Source organism: Panulirus ornatus, chromosome 6 (assembly GCF_036320965.1).
Source record: "Panulirus ornatus isolate Po-2019 chromosome 6, ASM3632096v1, whole genome shotgun sequence".
Lineage (NCBI taxonomy): Eukaryota > Metazoa > Arthropoda > Malacostraca > Decapoda > Palinuridae > Panulirus > Panulirus ornatus.
Genome location: NC_092229.1, coordinates 54,968,179 through 54,985,796, shown reverse-complemented (window position 1 = coordinate 54,985,796; position 17,618 = coordinate 54,968,179). Strand labels below are relative to the sequence as shown.

The 17,618-nt window shown below is 40.9% G+C and overlaps 1 protein-coding gene across 1 annotated transcript in view; it reads left to right on the top strand.

Moving 5' to 3' along the window:
• The window catches only part of Myo81F (Myosin 81F), a 387,373-nt gene that overhangs the window by 280,626 nt on the left and 89,129 nt on the right, over positions 1-17,618 (top strand). The window contains exons 30-31 of the mRNA XM_071662293.1: positions 1,217-1,353; positions 13,153-13,355. Of these exons, the coding sequence (XP_071518394.1) occupies positions 1,217-1,353; positions 13,153-13,355 (340 nt within the window). The remainder of the gene's footprint in view (positions 1-1,216; positions 1,354-13,152; positions 13,356-17,618) is intronic.

Below are 17,618 nucleotides of genomic sequence, written 5' to 3'. Positions count from 1 at the left end.
TGAAACCTATGTTTGAATTAACAGTTTATTGCCATTTTGTATGTATTCTTATGTATTTATATTGCAATCTCCATCCCATCAATTAATGCCATACTTCCTAGACTCTGAAAAATTGTTTTGCATGTGAAAAGCAATTTTTCTCTTCTGAAGTTAAAGCACATTATACAAGAAAAATTTAAATGACCAAGAAACAAGTGTTTCATTCTTCACCTTACCTAGGGAGAAATAACAAGTTTCTGTTGAAAGTGTATTACTATGATAGTGGTAAGTGCTACACTTCTGTTGTTAACATGTCTTGCCAGGCACAAACTCCACCTTCTACTGATGCTTTATGTGCAATTACCCTTGTTCCTCATGTCTCCATTGCTTCTGATGATGAGTATAACATTTCATTATGATGATTATTGTTTGGCTTTTGGTGGTTTTCGTTGTCTAGGGGGATCCCAACAGGATGATGTTCCTTACCTTTTCCTCCAGACCTGTTGTAACATAATACCAATTGGGATATATTTTGTACTCTGATCCAACCCATTTTCTTCACTAATATATGAATTGCAAAAATCATACTGGTATAAGAGTAACTCAAAAACATTTAGAATTACATTAAAACACATATACACAATTATTAGGGGTTTACCTGAATTTCTGATTTTGGTAAATTTGTGTGAAATAAATAGAATTTAAATTGTTGAAGCTCAAATTAGTACGGCTTTACTTCATTATTATCTAAAAGGAATATTCAGACATTTTTTTTTACCAATATTCAGATGTCCTTCACCTTTCTCTCATGCACCTGGGGCTGTACCGTTGGGGTGAGAAGGGTTACTTATATTGGAGTCTAAGAATAACCAGTTTTGTGCACACCATAGCATATAATGTCCTACCATTGTTGTTCATCATGGTTTTAAATCTGCATTTGTCTTTATTTCTGAAGGAAACTGAAAGGCTCCTCGTAGAATTGAAATACCATAAATACTCCAGGAAATGAGAAAATTAGAAAACTATTAATACATCCCAAGTGCATGTCTACAGCTTTTCTTGCGTTGTATGTATATGTACAGGCCTGCCAATCTTTTAGGTACTTAGATGGCTTTTCAATTAAAAAGATGATAAAAACAGTAATCAGGCAAATTTGAGGAAGATTTTCCTATTAATACTGAAAATTTTTGCTTAGTAACTACCTGCAAATATATAGTGTTTCTGTTTTGTCTCATAGGTGAAGCAGATTACAGGTGAGGATCGTGTGAGATTGTACTACAATTTGGTGCATACCAGACGACAGATTATAGATTCAAACATACTCAAGAAACCACAGGACCAGGGCAGCAACTTCATTGTCAGCACGCTTAGAAGGTGTGAACAAACTCCTACGTGGTTATCCCAAAACCCTAACAATTATCTCTGTAAGTCTTTGATTTTCCAGCTTGATTACAGGATCAGCTTTTCCCATCAACCCAGAGATGCAGTAATTAACACAAAGTATATTATATATTTTTTGTAAATGTAATTGCTTCCTACCTTAGCCCTACAACATCAGGAGCAAATGAACAATGGTGATATTTGCACACATCCATTTTCTAGCTGGTATGTATAGTATACTGAAACCAGAGCCAACCATAAACAGCTAAACCCCACAGACTACTCTGTGGTTTATTTTATACAGGAAAATAGATTACTTTGATAAGTGTTTATGCACTGAGTAAAACAAATCAACATATTAGATATGAAAAGATGATTGTAAGGTATATTGAATATAGGTAAGCATTTGAAAAAGGATAGTGAATGGTTAACTTGCTAGTGAAAGGCGAAAGAGAGATATATAGCTGTTACTTTCCAAAGAAGGAATACAAGTGATTGGGAAGTGTACTAGAGAAAGTGAGAGGAGGTCAAGAGGAAGAAAAAGATGTTGAAAGGGGTTGAGTTTTGAAAGGGGTTGAGTTAGTATCAGCTTATCAGCAATCATAAAATTTTTTGGAAGAAGATTAATGGTGTGAAAAAACAAGAGAACAAATGGGAGTATCAGTGAAGGGGTCAGATTGGGAAGTGGTAACTGGCAGAGATGAGGTAAAGAGATGGACTGAGTATTTTGAAGGACTTTTAAATGTGTTCAGTGTGGTAGAAGATATGGGGCGCTTTGGATGTGGAGGTATTTGGGTTGAGAGAGTCATGGTAAGTAGTGTGGTGAATAAAGAATTGGTGATGAAATCCTTGCATAAGATGAAGTGTGGCATAGTGGCTGAAATGGATGAGATTGCAGTTGAATTTCTTAAGACTGTTTGGTTGTTGTCATCTATGGATTATATTTTACACTGTCTCAGTGGAATTCAAATGAACACATGTATTTTGCTTTGTGAGGCTGTACATTTTATTTTGCTTGTCAGTCCTCAAGTTAAAGGTAAAAGGCTTTCCAAAAATTAAGTTAACTATTATTTCTGAATATTATTCTAACATTTTTGAATGTGCTTCATTAAGCATAAGGAAATATGGTGTGGTTTTCTTTGATATATATACATAGGTGGTATTCTGTCCACAAACAGTTTCTTGCCACAAATAACACATGACAACACCTAGCTTACATAACTCATTCTTCGCAACACTAGATTTTCCTGCGGTGAACGCTTTGTGCTGGCTCTGCCTTTTGGCAAAATGTTAGGAACAATAGATTGAAGTGGTAGATAGGAATGTTAGACAGGAGTTTCAGGTACAAATGTTAGGTAGAAGTACTAGTTAGGAGCATTAGCTGAGAGCTTGAGGCAGAAGTAGTAGGTTGTAACATTAGGCAGGAACATTAGGTAGACACATTAGATGGAAGTAGTTAGTAAGAAAATTAGGCAGTAGTCTTTGAAAACACTCTACTAGGGTTACCCTCTATCAGTGGCCTGTTAAGGGTGAGCCACTAAAGGCTAAGAAGCAGCACTGGATTCCAACAGTTATGGAGACTCTTTTGCCATGGCCACCTCTTTGAGGAAGTTCCTAAAGGGCACAGGTGTCAGAGATATAGATAGAAGACTGTGTTGTTGGTTGGTTAGGATTGCATTTGGAACATGATGAGATGTCTGAGGTTGGTAGAATACCTATTATGTAGCGCCATTGTTTAAAGGCAAGGAGACAAAAATGAATGTTCACATCACAAAGATGTTGAGTGGTGACTTAGGGTTTTGGTATGCACAGAACATCAGGAGTAGAGGATATGTGGATAAGGTGTATACTTTGGAGAATTTGTATGAGAAACAGAAAGATCTGTATGTGCATTTACAGATCTGGAAAGGCACTATCAATGGAACTGTTGTGTGAAAGTGTTATGAATTTATAGCATGGGAGGAAAATTTTGGAAGCAGTGAGAAGTTTTTGTCAAGAGAGTAAGGTGTGTGTGTGAGTAAGAAGAGAGAGGGTTATGTGGTCCCAAGTGGAGGTGAGTCTGCTGAAAGAGAATGTGATGTCACCATGGCTATTTTGTCTGTTTATAGATGGGATGTGAGGGAGGTAAATGCAAGGGTTTTGGGGAAAGAAGCATGTCTGCAGTTTATCAGGGGTTGGGAACACCTTGGAGGTGACACAGCAGTGGTGGTAAATGTGATAGAGAATTTGCCAAAACTGGTTTCTGGGTTTGAGTGTCTGTGTGAAGGGAGAAAGTTGAGAGTAAATGTGAATAAAAGCAAAATTATTAGGTTTAACAGAGGATAAAGACAGGTTAGTATGAGTGTGAGTTTGAATGCAGAGAACTTTGAGGAAGTGAAGTATTTTAGATGCCTGGGAATGGACATGGTAGTAAATGGAACCATGGAAGCTAAATAGAGGAAGAGGACAGATGATGGAATGAAGGTCCTAGGTACAATTAGAAATGTGCGGAAAGAGCAGTCACTGTTAGTAAGTGAAATGAGATAGTCCCAGTAGTGTTGCATGAAAGTGAGGTGTGGACCCAAGATGACAAAGTACAAAAGAGGGCAAATGTATTAGTACTGAAATATTTAAGGACATTTTGTGTGAGGAAGGTTGATAAAATAAGAAATGAGAGGGTACAAGACAGTCATGGTAGTAAGAGGAGTATGTATGAGAAGCTGAAGAGGATGTGCTGAATGGTTTGGACATATGGAGAGGATGAGTTAGGAGAGGGCATTCATGTCAGAAGTGGAGGGAATAGGGAAAAGGGAAAAACCAAGGAGGTGGAAGAATAGAGTGAAAGATGCTTTGAAGGTTTGGGGCTTGAACATTCAAGAGGGTGTGAGGCATGCAAGGGATATGGCAAATTAGAGCGTATATGGTGTAAAGGGGATGACATACTATCATTGAGTTGAATTTCGGATATATAAAGCAGATAAAGCAGTTGAAGGAACCATAGAAAATTGTGTGGGGTCTGGTTGTGGACTGGAGGCTCTGGTTTTGATGTATTATATATGATAGCTAAAATGTGAATGCAAGTGAATGAGGACATTTCATCATCTGTTCCTGATGCTGTCTCCCCAACATGAGGAATGGCATTGAAAAAGTCACCTTTAGAGCGGTAGTATCAGTAAGACCATTGTCTCATCAAAGAAAGGTGTCTACATTTCCCTGTAAATGGAAGTAGCTCAGCCTTGGGCTGCAGGAGCCTTTAGGAAAGTCCTGGGTAATACCAGGACTCCTTCATAGAAATTAGATCTGAGGTACTTGTAAATAGAATGACATATTTAAAGATATTTTTGGTTAATGTGCTGTCAGTGGACTGAACCAGGGCATGTGAAGTGTCAAGGTAAACCATGGAAAGGTCTGTGGAGACTGTGGTTGTGCATACAGTGCTATGGTTTTGGTTTATTACACCATTGCACATGACAATCAGGGAATGGCTGTAGCAAATGTGAACTTTCATTTTCTGTTCTTGGTGTGATCATGGCTGAATGATTGATGTTCCCAACTACCACATAAAGGTCCCGAGTTCGAGTCCTTGCTGTTGGAGGGCATTATGTGTTCTATGAAAATACATGATCATATGCACTATATTCATGTGTATACGGAGGTGGAAGGATGGAGTGGAAAAGATATTGAGCGATCAGGACCCTGAATATACATGAGGGTGAGAGGCATGCAAGGAATAGAGTGACTTGGAAGAATATGGTATACTGAGTTTGATTTGCTGTCAATGGACTGAACTAGTGCATGTGAAACTTCTGGGGTAAACCATGGAAAGGTCTATGGGGCCTGGATATGGATAGGGAGCTGTGGTTTTGGTGCTTTACACATGACAGCTAGAGACTGAGTGTGAATGAATGTGGCCCTTTTTGTCTGTTCTCCTGGTGCTGCCTCATTGAAGCAAGAGGTAGTGATGATGTTTCCTGTGGGGTGGGGTGGCACCAGGAATGGATGAAGGCAAGCTAGCATTAATATGTACCATGTGTATACTTGTATACGTCTGTGTATTTGTGGGCATTTATATATATATATATATATATATATATATATATATATATATATATATATTTTTTTTTTTTTTTTCTTTTTTTTCAAACTATTCGCCATTTCCCGCATCAGCAAGGTAGCGTTAAGAACAGAGGACTGGGCCTCTGAGGGAACATCCTCACCTGGCCCCCTTCTCTGTTCCTTTTTTTGGAAAATTAAAATAGAAACAAGAGGGGAGGATTTCCAGCCCCCCACTCCCTCCCCTTTTAGTCGCCTTCTACGACACACAGGGAATACGTGGGAAGTATTCTTTCTCCCCTACCCCCAGGGATTATATATATATATATATATATATATATATATATATATATATATATATATATATATATATATATATTTATTTTGCTTTGTCGCTGTCTCCCGCGTTTGCGAGGTAGCACAAGGAATCAGACGAAAGAAATGGCCCAACCCAACCCCATACACATGTATATACATACACGTCCACACACGCAAATATACATAACCATACATCTCAATGTACACATATATATACATACACAGACACATACATATATACACATGCACACAGTTCACACTGTCTGCCTTTATTCATTCCCATCGCCACCTCACCACACATGGAATAACATCCCCCTTCCCCCTCATGTGTGCGAGGTAGCGCTAGGAAAGGACAACAAAGGCCCCATTCGTTCACACTCAGTCTCTAGCTGTCATGCAATAATGCCCGAAACCACAGCTCCCTTTCCACACCCAGGCCCCACAGAACTTTCCATGGTTTACCCCAGACGCTTCACATGCATTGATTCAATCCATTGACAGCACGTCGACCCCGGTATACCACATCGATCCAATTCACTCTATTCCTTGCCCGCCTTTCACCCTCCTGCATGTTCAGGCCCTGATCACACAAAATCTTTTTCACTCCATCTCTCCAATTTGGTCTCCCACTTCTCCTCGTTCCCTCCACCTCCGACACATATATCCTCTTGGTCAAGCTTTCCTCACTCATTCTCTCCATGTGCCCAAACCATTTCAAAACACCCTTTTCTGCTCTCTCAACCACGCTCTTTTTATTTCCACACATCTCTCTTACCCTTACATTACTTACTCGATCAAACCACCTCACACCACACATTATCCTCAAACATCTCATTTCCAGCACATCCACCCTCCTGCACACAACTCTATCCATAGCCCACGCCTTGCAACCATACAACATTGTTGGAACCACTATTCCTTCAAACATACCCATTTTTGCTTTCGGAGATGATATTCTCGACTTCCACGCATTCTTCAAGGCCCCCAGGATTTTCGCCCCCTCCCCCACCCATTGATTCACTTCCGCTTCCCTGGTTCCATCCGCTGCCAGATCCCTTCCCAGATATCTAAAACACTTTACTTCCTCCAGTTTTTCTCCACTCCATTCAAACTTACCTCCCAATTGACTTGACCCTCAACCCTACTGTACCTAATAACCTTGCTCTTATTCACATTTACTCTTAACTTTCTTCTTTCACACACTTTACCAAACTCAGTCACCAGCTTCTGCAGTTTCTCACATGAATCAGCCACCAGTGCTGTATCATCAGCGAACAACAACTGACTCACTTCCCAACCTCTCTTATCTCCAACAGACTTCATTCTTGCCCCTCTTTCAAAACTCTTGCATTCACCTCCCTAACAACCCCATCCATAAACAAATTAAACAACCATGGAGACATCACACACCCCTGCCACAAACCTACATTCACTGAGAACCAATCACTTTCCTCTCTTCCTACACGCACACATGCCTTACATCCTCGATAAAAACTTTTCACTGCTTCTAACAACTTGCCTCCCACACCATATATTCTTAGTACCTTCCACAGAGCATCTCTATCAACTCTATCATATGCCTTCTCCAGATCCATAAATGCTACATACAAATCCATTTGCTTTTCTAAGTATTTCTCACATACATTCTTCAAAGCAAACACCTGATCCAAACATCCTCTACCACTTCTGAGACCACACTGCTCTTCCCCAATCTGATGCTCTGTACATGCCTTCACCCTCTCAATCATTACCCTCCCATATAATTTCCCAGGAATACTCAAAAAACTTATACCTCTGTAATTTGAGCACTCACTCTTATCCCCTTTGCCTTTGCACAATGGCACTATGCACGCATTCCGCCAATCCTCATGCACCTCTCCATGAATCATACATACATTAAATAACCTTACCAACCAGTCAATAATACAGTCACCCCCTTTTTTAATAAATTCCACTGCAATACCATCCAAACCTGCTGCCTTGCCGGCTTTCATCTTCTGCAAAGCTTTTGCTACCTCTTCTCTGTTTACCAAATCATTTTCCCTAACCCTCCCACTTTGCACACCACCTCGACCAAAACACCCTACATCTGCCACTCTATCATCAAACACATTCAACAAACCTTCAAAATACTCACCCCATCTCCTTCTCACATCGCCACTACTTGCTATCACCTCCCCATTAGCCCCCTTCACTGAAGTTCCCATTTGCCCCCTTGTCTTACGCTCTTTAGTTACCTCCTTCCAGAACATCTTTTTATTCTCCCATAGAATTTAATGATACTCTCTCACCCCAACTCTCATTTGCTTTGTCGCTGTCTCCCGCGTTAGCAAGGTAGCGCAAGGAAACAGACGAAAGAATGGCCCAACCCACCCACATACACATGTATATACATAAACCTCCACACACGCAAACATACATACCTGTACATCTCAACATATACGTATATATACACACACAGACATATACATATATACACATGTACATAATTCATACTGTCTGCCTTTATTCATTCCCATCGCCACCTCGCCACACATGAAATAACAACCCTCTCCCCCCTCGTGTGTGCGAGGTGGCGCTAGGAAAAGACAACAAAGGCCCCATTCATTCACACTTAGTCTCTAGCCGTCATGTAATAATGCACCAAAACCACAGCTCCCTTTCCACATCCAGGCCCCACAGAACTTTCCATGGTTTACCCCAGACGCTTCACATGCCCTGGTTCAATCCATTGACAGCACGTTGACTGTGGTATACCACATCATTCCAAATCACTCTATTCCTTGCACGCCTTTCACCCTCCTGCATGTTCAGGCCCCGATCACTCAAAATCTTTTTCACTCCATCTTTCCCCCTCCAATTTGGTCTCCCACTTCTTCTCGTTCCCTCCACCTCTGACACATATACCCTCTTTGTCAATCTTTCCTCACTCATTCTCTCCATGTGACCAAACCATTTCAAAACACCCTCTTCTGCTCTCTCAATCACACACTTTTTATTACCACACATCTCTCTTACCCTTACGTTACTTACTAGATCAAACCACCTCACACCACATATTGTCCTCAAACATCTCCTTTCCAGTAACTCTACCCTCCTGCACACAACTCTATTCATAGCCCACGCCTCGCGACCATACAACATTGTTGGAACCACTATTCCTTCAAACGTACCCATTTTTGCTTTCCAAGATAATGTTCTCGACTTCCACACATTCTTCAAGGCTCCCAGAATTTTCACCCCCTCCCCCACTCTATGATGCATTTCCGCTTCCATGGTTCCATCTGCTACCAAATCCACTCCCAGATATCTAAAACACTTCACTTCCTCCAGTTTTTCTCCATTCAAACTTACCTCCCAATTGACTTCTCCCTCAACCCTACTGTACCTAATAACCTTGCTCTTATTCACATTTACTCTCAGCTTTCTTCTTTCACACACTTTACCAAACTCAGTCACCAGCTTCTGCAGTTTCTCACATGAATCATCCACCAGCGCTGTATCATCAGCGAACAATAACTGACTCACTTCCCAAGCCCTCTCACCCACAACAGACTGCATACTTGCCCCTCTTTCCAAAACACTTGCATTTACCTCCCTAACAACCCCATCCATAAACAAATAAAACAACCATGGAGACATTACACACCCCTACTGCAACCCAACATTCACTGAGAACCAGCCACTTTCCTCTCTTCCTGCACGTACACACGCCTTACATCCTCAGTAAAAACTTTTCACTGCTTCTAACAACTTGCCTCCCACACTATATATTCTTAATACCTTCCACAGAGCATCTCTATCAACTCTATCATATGCCTTCTCCAGATCCATAAATGCTACATACAAATCCATTTGCTTTTCTAAGTATTTCTCACATACATTCTTCAAAGCAAACACCTGATCCCCACATCCTCTACCACTTCTGAAACCACACTGCACTTCCCCAATCTGATGCTCTGTACATGCCTTCACCCTCTCAATCAATACCCTCCCATATAATTTACCAGGAATACTCAACAAAATTTATACCTCTGTAATTTGAGCACTCACCTTTGTCCCCTTTGCCTTTGTACAATGGCACTATGCAAGCATTCCGCCAATCCTCAGGCATCTCACCATGAATCATACATACATTAAATAACCTTACCAACCAGTCAACAATACAGTCATATATATGTGTGTGTGCTGGAAATGAGATGTTTGAGGACAATATGTGGTGTGAGGTGGTTTGATCAAGTAAGTAATAATAGGGTAAGAGAGATGTGTGGTAATGAAAAGACTGTGGGTGCGAGAGCAGAAAAGGGTGTTTTGAAATGGTTTGGTCACATGGAGAGAATGAGTGAGGAAAGATTGACCAAGAGGATATATGTGTCAGAGGGAATGAGAAGTGGGAAACCAAATTGGAGGTGGAAAGATGGAGTGAAAAAGATTTTGAGTGATCGGGGCCTGAACATGCAAGAGGGTGAAAGGCGTGCAAGGAATAGAGTGAATTGGAATGATATGGTATACCGGGGTTGACGTTCTGTCAATGGATTGAACCAGGGCATGTGAAGCGTCTGGGGTAAACCATGGAAAGTTCTGATGATACAGCACTGATGGCTGATTCGGGTGAGAAACTGCAGAAGCTGATGACTGAGTTCGGTAAATTGTGTGAAAGAAGAAAGCTGAGAGTAAATGTGAATAAGAGCAAGGTTATTAGGTACAGTAGGGTTGAGGGAGAAGTCAATTGGGAGGTAAGTTTGAATGGAGTGGAGAAAAACTGGAGGAAGTGAAGTGTTTTAGATATCTGGGAGTGGATTTGGCAGCGGATGGAACCATGGAAGTGGAAGTGAATCATAGGATGGGGGAGGGGGCGGAGGTTCTTGGAGCGTTGAAAAATGTGTGGAAGTAGAGAACATTATCTTGGAAAGCAAAAATGGGTATGTTTGAAGGAATAGTGGTTCCAACAGTGTTACATGGTTGCGAGGCATGGGCTATAGATAGAGTTGTGCGGAGGAGGGTAGATGTGCTGGAAATGAGATGTTTGAGTACAATATGTGGTGTGAGGTGGTTTGATCGAGTAAGTAATGAAAGGGTAAGAGAGATGTGTGGTAATAAAAAGAGTGTGGTTGAGAGAGCAGAAGAGGTGTTTTGAAATGGTTTGGCCACATGGAGAGAATGAGTGAGGAAAGATTGACAAAGAGGATATATGTGTCAGAGGTGGAGGGAATGAGATGTGGGAGACTAAATTGGAGATGGAAAAATGGAGTGAAAAAGATTTTGAGCGATTGGGGCCTCAACATGCAGGAGGGTGAAAGGCGTGCAAGGAATAGAGTGAATTGGAATGATATGGTATACTGGGGTCGATGTGCTGTCAGTTGGATTGAACCAGGGCATGTGAAGTGTCTGGGGTAAACCATAGAAAGTTTTGTGGGGCCTGGATGTGGAAAGGGAGCTGTGGTTTCGGTGCATTATACATGACAGCTAGAGACTGAGTGTGACCTTTGTTGTCTTTTCCTAGCGCTGGCTTGCATGCATGCGGGGGGAGGGGGTTGACATTTCATGTGTGGTGGGGTAGTGACAGTAATGAATAAAGGCAGCAAGTATGAATTATGCACATGTGTATATATGTATATGTCTGTGTATGTATATACGTGTATATGTTGAAATGTATAGGTATGTACATGTGCATGTATGGACATTTATGTATATACTTATATATGTGGGTGGGTTGGACCATTCTCTCGTCTGTTTCCTTGTGCTACCTCGCTAATGTGGGAGACAGCGACAAAGTATAATAATGATAGTAATAATGATAATAATATACACATATACATACCTCTGCAATTCATTCCATATCCATGTTTTGACTGCCTATGTTAGTGTTGGGAGGACTATGCTGTCCTTTAATCCTGTCTTCTTCTTCAATACTTGCACCTCTACTCTTCATTATTCTGTAAAGGGACCCAGTGACTTTCCTTCCCTATACTGCTCTCTCCTTTATCTCCTTCCATATCACCGAACTTACCTAAAACAGCTTCTAACTACTTATATTCTCTCACCTGTCGCAGTCTTTTCCCCTCCATGTCTAAAACACAATTTAGTACACTTTCTTCTTTCACTCTTTATGGTTTTGCAAGATCTATAGCTTCACTCTGTATCATTTCAAGCAAAATTACCTCATTTTTACTTGCATTTGCCTTCAGTTGCCTACACCTACACATATTATAGAATACACTAGAACTTTATGCAACTTCTCTTCAGTCTCATCAAACAATACAGTGTCATCAGCAAATAGGCTTGCCACTAACCACCATACCTCACTGCCACACTCCATCTCTGAACCTCCTTTCCCTAATTTTGCTTTCATCTCTCTTAGTACTCCATCCATATATATATTCAAAAGCCACAGTGACTTCACACAGCCCTGCCTAACACCCACATGTGCACCGAACCTTGGTTAACTCTCCGTCCACTCTTCCACATGCATTTGCTCCTCAATAGAAGGCTTTCACACCATCCAACATTTGTTCCCCTACCCATATAGTCTTAACACATCTTAGAAAGCATTGCACTCATCTCTGTCAAATGCTTTCTCCAGATCCATAAATACTGCATATAACATATAACATCTTACTTTTCACTAAATATTTTTCCACAGTCATCTATACCACTTTCAATCTGATCCACAAATCCCCTACCTTTCCTGAAACCCCTTTGCCCCTTTTTCTGCATTCAGACACTTCCATCACTCTGTCAATCAGCATTCTTGCGTATACTTTTCCTAATGTACTTAACAGAATTTTTCCCATATAATTGATACATACATCCTTAGCACCTTCTCTTTTGAATATTGGAACAATAATAGCTTTCAACCAATCCTCAGGCATAACCATCTGTTTCCATGCTAAATTACATATCAGGTGCATCTAGCCTATCACACTATCTCCTCCACACTTCAGCATTTCAGCCATTAATCTGTCTACTCCAGGTGCCTCTCCTACCTTCAGCCTCATTTCAAACTTCCTTTCCTACATTTAGCCTCATTTCAAACTTCAACATAAAACACTAAGACCCTTTTGCAATCCAAACTCTTCCTGTTATCTTCAACTACTCCTAGTTACACAATAAAGTCCCAAACATCTGGAAGCTTACCAACATAGTACCCACCCTGAAACTCCTCAAGGCACCCAACTCCTACTCATCATGCTGCCATATATTGCTGCTCTATCTAATATCCAAACCTTGAAAAAATAATCCACAACAGAATTAAGTGAAATATCTCACTCACTTACACAACATGGAAGAAAGAGTAAATGTGTTCTGGGAGTTATTTATGAAAGAATGCTTGTGTAGACATCCATGCTTTACAGCTAGAAGAATTATACAAATATTTGTATTATTTGCATTTTATTTGTATGTCCATGAGCTGTGATGATATTTTTTAACTTTTTCCTATAGATTAAACAGACAGAAGCTGGAGAAACTTCGCCAAGACTATGGTGAAAACTCTGAAACATACAAGGGCTTCCATCATATGTTTTGGGCATTTTCCAAGGCTCCACTTACTCAGACCTTGACTAAAATACTGTCTCCAGAAGTGGAACAACAAGCACTTCAGGTTTCCCTTGCTATCCTTACATATGCTGGTCTGAATCCTAATGGTAAGTTCTTTCTCGCTTTGCAGCTCTGAGAATGAAAAAAATTTCATTTCAGATATTTCTTTGTTTTTTTGTACACAATTATTCTAAAGTATCTATGTAAAAAGGTGGTGCAAATGAAGATGTTCGTCTCACTTGACAAGTCAACTTACTGTCTACCTGTTCCATCTTTAGAATTGGGAATTAAGTGAATGATGACAAACTGGTAGATAGATAAATGGTTGTTGTAGGTAATTACTGACATTATAACATTACAAGACCAAACCAGGATGGCTTGCTAAAGCTGGTGATACCAATGCTGTTTCTTGTGGGGCAGGGTAGTGCCAGGAATGGATGAAGGCAAGCAAGTATGAATGTGTACTGGTATATATATATATATATGTATATATATATATATATATATATATATATATATATATATATATATATATATATATATATATATATATTTTTTTTTTTTTTTTATACTTTGTCGCTGTCTCCCGCGTTTGCGAGGTAGCGCAAGGAAACAGACGAAAGAAATGGCCCAACCCCCCCCATACACATGTACATACACACGTCCACACACGCAATATACATACCTACACAGCTTTCCATGGTTTACCCCAGACGCTTCACATGCCTTGATTCAATCCACTGACAGCACGTCAACCCCTGTATACCACATCGCTCCAATTCACTCTATTCCTTGCCCTCCTTTCACCCTCCTGCATGTTCAGGCCCCGATCACACAAAATCCTTTTCACTCCATCTTTCCACCTCCAATTTGGTCTCCCTCTTCTCCTCGTTCCCTCCACCTCCGACACATATATCCTCTTGGTCAATCTTTCCTCACTCATTCTCTCCATGTGCCCAAACCACTTCAAAACACCCTCTTCTGCTCTCTCAACCACGCTCTTTTTATTTCCACACATCCCTCTTACCCTTACGTTACTTACTCGATCAAACCACCTCACACCACACATTGTCCTCAAACATCTCATTTCCAGCACATCCATCCTCCTGCGCACAACTCTATCCATAGCCCACGCCTCGCAACCATACAACATTGTTGGAACCACTATTCCTTCAAACATACCCATTTTTGCTTTCCGGGATAATGTTCTCGACTTCCACACATTTTTCAAGGCTCCCAAAATTTTCGCCCCCTCCCCCACCCTATGATCCACTTCCGCTTCCATGGTTCCATCCGCTGACAGATCCACTCCCAGATATCTAAAACACTTCACTTCCTCCAGCCTCTCACCATTCAAACTCACCTCCCAATTGACTTGACCCTCAACCCTACTGTACCTAATAACCTTGCTCTTATTGACATTCACTCTTAACTTTCTTCTTCCACACACTTTACCAAACTCCGTCACCAGCTTCTGCAGTTTCTCACATGAATCCGCCACCAGCGCTGTATCATCAGCGAACAACAACTGACTCACTTCCCAAGCTCTCTCATCCCCAACAGACTTCATACTTGCCCCTCTTTCCAAAACTCTTGCATTTACCTCCCTAACAACCCCATCCATAAACAAATTAAACAACCATGGAGACATCACACACCCCTGCCGCAAACCTACATTCACTGAGAACCAATCACTTTCCTCTCTTCCTACACGTACACATGCCTTACATCCTCGATAAAAACTTTTCACTGCTTCTAACAACTTGCCTCCCACACCATATATTCTTAATACCTTCCACAGAGCATCTCTATCAACTCTATCATATGCCTTCTCCAGATCCATAAATGCTACATACAAATCCATTTGCTTTTCTAAGTATTTCTCACATACATTCTTCAAAGCAAACACCTGATCCACACATCCTCTACCACTTCTGAAACCACACTGCTCTTCCCCAATCTGATGCTCTGTACATGCCTTCACCCTCTCAATCAATACCCTCCCATATAATTTACCAGGAATACTCAACAAACTTATACCTCTGTAATTTGAGCACTCACTCTTATCCCCTTTGCCTTTGTACAATGGCACTATGCAAGCATATATATATATATATATATATGTGTGTGTGTGTGTGTGTGGAAGTCAAGAACATTATCTCAGAAAGCAAAAATGGGTATGTTTGAAGGAATAGTGGTTCCAACAATGTTGTATGGTTGCGAGGCGTGGGCTATGGATAGAGTTCTGCGCAGGAGGATGGATGTGTTGGAAATGAGATGTTTGAGGACAATGTGTGGTGTGAGGTGGTTTGATCGAGTAAGTAACGTAAGGGTAAGAGAGATGTGTGGAAATAAAAAGAGCATGGTTGAGAGAGCAGAAGAGGGTGTTTTGAAGTGGTTTGGGCACATGGAGAGAATGAGTGAGGAAAGATTGACCAAGAGGATATATGTGTCGGAGGTGGAGGGAACGAGGAGAAGAGGGAGACCAAATTGGAGGTGGAAAGATGGAGTGAAAAAGATTTTGTGTGATCGGGGCCTGAACATGCAGGGGGGTGAAAGGAGGGCAAGGAATAGAGTGAATTGGAGCGATGTGGTATACTGGGGTTGACATGCTGTCAGTGGATTGAATCAAGGCATGTGAAGCGTCTGGGGTAAACCATGGAAAGCTGTGTAGGTATGTATATTTGTGTGTGTGGACGTATGTATATACATGTGTATGGGGGTGGGTTGGGCCATTTCTTTCGTCTGTTTCCTTGCGCTACCTCGCAAACGCGGGAGACAGCGACAAAGTATAATAAAAAAATAACATACATATACACATACATATATATATACATATGAAAAATGTAAGAAATAATTTAGAAAACTGAAACTTCTAGCTTGAAATGAAGTGAAAAATGAATGTCACATAATGGTTCAACCTCTGGCTATGGAAAAGGGAAATGTATAATTTATTTACACAAACGTCAATAGTAGTTTTCATCAATTTAACCACTGTATCATACTGCCTGGTCCACTTCTCTCATCATGAAACAGGAATATTGGAAGGTATTAAGAATATATGGTGTGGGAGGCAAGTTGTTAGAAGCAGTGAAAAGTTTTTATCGAGGATGTAAGGCATGTGTACGTGTAGGAAGAGAGGAAAGTGATTGGTTCTCAGTGAATGTAGGTTTGCGGCAGGGGTGTGTGATGTCTCCATGGTTGTTTAATTTGTTTATGGATGGGGTTGTTAGGGAGGTGAATGCAAGAGTTTTGGAAAGAGGGGCAAGTATGAAGTCTGTTGTGGATGAGAGAGCTTGGGAAGTGAGTCAGTTGTTGTTCGCTGATGATACAGCGCTGGTGGCTGATTCATGTGAGAAACTGCAGAAGCTGGTGACTGAGTTTGGTAAAGTGTGTGAAAGAAGAAAGTTAAGAGTAAATGTGAATAAGAGCAAGGTAAACAGGTACAGTAGGGTTGAGGGTCAAGTCAATTCGGAGGTAAGTTTGAATGGAGAAAAACTGGAGGAAGTAAAGTGTTTTAGATATCTGGGAGTGGATCTGGCAGCGGATGGAACCATGGAAGCGGAAGTGGATCATAGGGTGGGGGAGGGGGCAAAAATCCTGGGAGCCCTGAAGAATGTGTGGAAATCGAGAACATTATCTCGGAAAGCAAAAATGGGTATGTTTGAAGGAATAGTGGTTCCAACAATGTTGTATGGTTGCGAGGCGTGGGCTATGGATAGAGTTGTGCACAGGAGGATGGATGTGCTGGAAATGAGATGTTTGAGGACAATGTGTGGTGTGAGGTGGTTTGATCGAGTAAGTAACGTAAGGGTAAGAGAGATGTGTGAAAATAAAAAGAGCGTGGTTGAGAGAGCAGAAGAGGGTGTTTTGAAATGGTTTGGGCACATGGAGAGAATGAGTGAGGAAAGATTGACCAAGAGGATATATGTGTCAGAGGTGGAGGGAACGAGGAGAAGTGGGAGACCAAATTGGAGGTGGAAAGATGGAGTGAAAAAGATTTTGAGTGATCGGGGCCTGAACATGCAGGAGGGTGAAAGGAGGGCAAGGAATAGAGTGAATTGGATCGATGTGGTATACTGGGGTTGACGTGCTGTCAGTGGATTGAATCAGAGCATGTGAAGTGTCTGGGGTAAACCATGGAAAGCTGTGTAGGTATGTATATTTGCGTGTGTGGACGTATGTATATACATGTGTATGGGGGTGGGTTGGGCCATTTCTTTCATCTGTTTCCTTGTGCTACCTCACAAATGCGGGAGACAGAAAAAAAAAAAAAAATATATATATATATATATATATATATATATATATATATATATATATATATATATATATCATTATCTTGTGGAGGCTAAGGTGAAGATTTGTAT